The sequence below is a fragment of the Etheostoma spectabile genome, chromosome 7 (assembly GCF_008692095.1).
Source record: "Etheostoma spectabile isolate EspeVRDwgs_2016 chromosome 7, UIUC_Espe_1.0, whole genome shotgun sequence".
Lineage (NCBI taxonomy): Eukaryota > Metazoa > Chordata > Actinopteri > Perciformes > Percidae > Etheostoma > Etheostoma spectabile.
In genome coordinates this window covers 16537472-16540441 of record NC_045739.1, presented here as the reverse complement: position 1 = coordinate 16540441, position 2970 = coordinate 16537472, and the positions used below count along the sequence as shown (strand labels likewise).

The 2970-nt window shown below is 41.9% G+C and overlaps 1 protein-coding gene across 4 annotated transcripts in view; it reads left to right on the top strand.

The window, feature by feature from the left end:
• Window positions 1-2970, top strand: part of LOC116692001 (helicase ARIP4) — a 66724-nt gene that overhangs the window by 43606 nt on the left and 20148 nt on the right. For all 4 annotated transcript variants that reach the window (XM_032519953.1, XM_032519952.1, XM_032519955.1 and 1 more), the window contains one exon: window positions 2441-2684. In XM_032519953.1, the coding sequence (XP_032375844.1) occupies window positions 2441-2684 (244 nt within the window). The remainder of the gene's footprint in view (window positions 1-2440; window positions 2685-2970) is intronic.

Here is a 2970-nt window from a genome sequence, read left to right as displayed (position 1 = left end):
TGACTCGGTCACCTAGCAACAATTGACTCTCGAACTCCCAATTTTCACATTAAGATAACACCTCTATTGGACTCGTTCACCAGGGAGTGTTTTTTCAATGAGGTGGGCCTGCCTTTGGAGCTGAATGTAGAGAATTTAAACCATCATGCAGTAAAGTGCAAGTAGCTGACACATGGCTGTTCAGCAACAAGTTACTCCGAACAAATAAATTAGTTTTTGAAATTCTGATAAAGCCAAGAACCAAATCTTTGTTTCGGCTTGAGTTCAAATGTAGAGATGACAGACAGTGGAGTTACAAAGCTTTCCTTAGCTGCCAAAAAAAAGCCCAACCAAAATCTGTGTTTGCAGAGACTACATGAAGTCACTTTAGTTCACCTAAACAACAAGCAGTTTGTTTCTGGTCTTCTTAGCCAGCAAGCTAATTAAGCAAAACCTTTCTTTATAAATAATTACATTAGAAGTGCGTGTGTGCGTGTGTGTGTGTGTGTGTGCGTGTGTGTGTGCGTACGTGTGCACGTACGTTGAAGTGCATCTCTATTTCTCTTTGAATGATGACCTCGCTTTCATCTCTCTCCCCTCTCCTGATTCCCTTCCTGTCTGCCCCCTGTGTCTCTTAGGGATATGTGTGTGTGTGTGTGTGTTTGTTGAGGCTCTGTGCATTTCAGGAATTGTTATGTAACCGTTGTGTAAGGTGGAGCTGGAGGCAAGGGTAAAACAGGGATGTGTAAATCAAATCTGGGATATGTTCATGTGAAAGAACTTCTTGTTTCCTTGCTGTTATGTCTCGCTGATTATACACCAATTACACTTGTGTCCAGTTTCTTTTAAAGCTATTACATTAACTGTTCTAGACACTCCATGTCTGGCAGCTCAGTCCTGGAAAACACAATGATGTGTTTCACAGGTCCAAGGTTTTGGACCAGTCTGAAACAAACCTGTGGATAGTCTACCTGAACTTGATGTGCAATAGTTAATTTAAACAAATAAGACCTGTGTGTATCTATAATTTCGGCCTAGCCCAACTCCAGTTCAGGGTCTATACTTGGTTACTTGCTGAAAGAAACCTGTAAAGACCTCAAATGTAGCTTGTCAAATTTGCATGGCGGACGTATGACAGCTCTAAATAAATAGCCTCGGGCACTCACTAATTTGATATATTAGTAATTGCAAGGCAATTGTTGGGAAATGCCACTCTGAGACACATAACCATACCACAAACACACACCAACTACTGAGACAGGCTGGTGTCATTAGCAGCCAGTTTATCACGTAGATGGACTGAAGGCGTTTTATGTAAGTTGTTTTTCAACTCGCAGTGAGCTCATCGCAAGCGTCCACGCTCTGTGTGCATGCGTGAGTGTGTGTGCGTGCATGTGTCCATAATGTGGGTAACTGAGACTCGGGTGTGTCAGTGTTTGTGTCCTTCCTTGTGTTTCATAAGCCGTCCATATTTATGATCCAGCTCTTACATAAGCCTCAGATCTGGTTCAGTGTGTCTCTGCCAGAACAAGTGAGAGAGAGAGGAGGAGGAGGAGAGGAGAAGAAGAAAAAGGTGACATTGTAGTACAGGCACTAGAAGAAACCAAGAACTAGGAATACAGACATGGTTAGAGAAAAAGGTTGAGGATTAGAAACAAGAACAGCAGAACAGAGTTAAAGTTGCCATATGGTGCCATTTTTATGATTTTCTTTTTTGAAGTGTGCTGTGGTTCAAAAGGAAAGGCATCTTCTGAATGGTGTTTTGTAAATGTAGTTTAGCTGAAATCTGAATACGTTTTGAAAAGTTTCCATTGAAAATACAGTAAACATGCACGATTAGAAAGATATCCGCAGCTTGACAAGCAAAACAAGTCCTGTTAAATGTAAGAATAGATGCATCAAATTGTCTCCATGCTTTACTGGCAGGACCTGCATGATTGACTGGGGGTTGTTCTCATTCCCTCATTTATATGATTTATGTTTGACTGTTAACTGGCAGTTATGATTAAGAGGTGTGTAACTGCAAGTTCAATTAGTGCTGAGAGCAGACACCTTCCAAGCCTAAAAATAAAGTGGATTCCTGGATGTGGCAGTTCTGAATACTTTTGATGATTTAAAATGTCTTTTGAGTAAGGAAGAAAAAGGCTGTTTTGTGCCATTTCCCCTCAGTCACCAACAATTCAGTTTTTGTGACTTTGGCTCATTTGCAAAACAACACCTTTAAAACAGGTCCTTCACTCGTGGTAGGATAAGCAAGGGGAAATTAATCGCACAATAGTGGGATTTTTTAATGAAATTCACTAAAAAGATGTAGCATTATTTAGCATATTTGTGAAATTGATCTAGAATCATGAAGGATAATAATCTAAACTCATAGCATAATTTCCTGTCAACATTTTTATTTTATTTTTTTACACTATAATTAACCATCACTTGTTCTCTTCCCGTCTTCTTCACACAGACCAGTCCCACAGTGTCCCCTTCAGCTCCGAGAATGAGGCTCAGGGAGGCGACTCGGCCGTGTGGCAGTGTACCCCACCCCCATCTACCTCACAGTCAGGGGGGACGCCGGCCCGCCCTCCTCCCTCCCAGCCCGCGTCCAGACCCCGCTCGAGGCCGGCCAGCCAAAGCCCCTCTTCTCCCTCCGCCCTGACAGGAGCCAAGAAGAGAAGCTCCAAACCAGCACACGTGAGACGCAACATCAGGTACTGAACTCGGCGTCGTCGCTTCAACGCCTCAGTTGAAGAGTTCAAATGAACAGACACCTGCTTATCCTACTTAAGAAGCTGCACACATAAGCTGCAACAATTAACTCACCACCATTTCTTTTTAAAGCTTTAGATGAAGAGTAATTGCAACTGTAGACCCTGGACATATGGACATAAGGGAATTTAACACAGCATTGATAATATACTATACATTAGGCACAATAACATATCGTCACCTTCCTAAAATAATTGCCTAAGTCATTTTTTCACGTTTTTCAGAAAA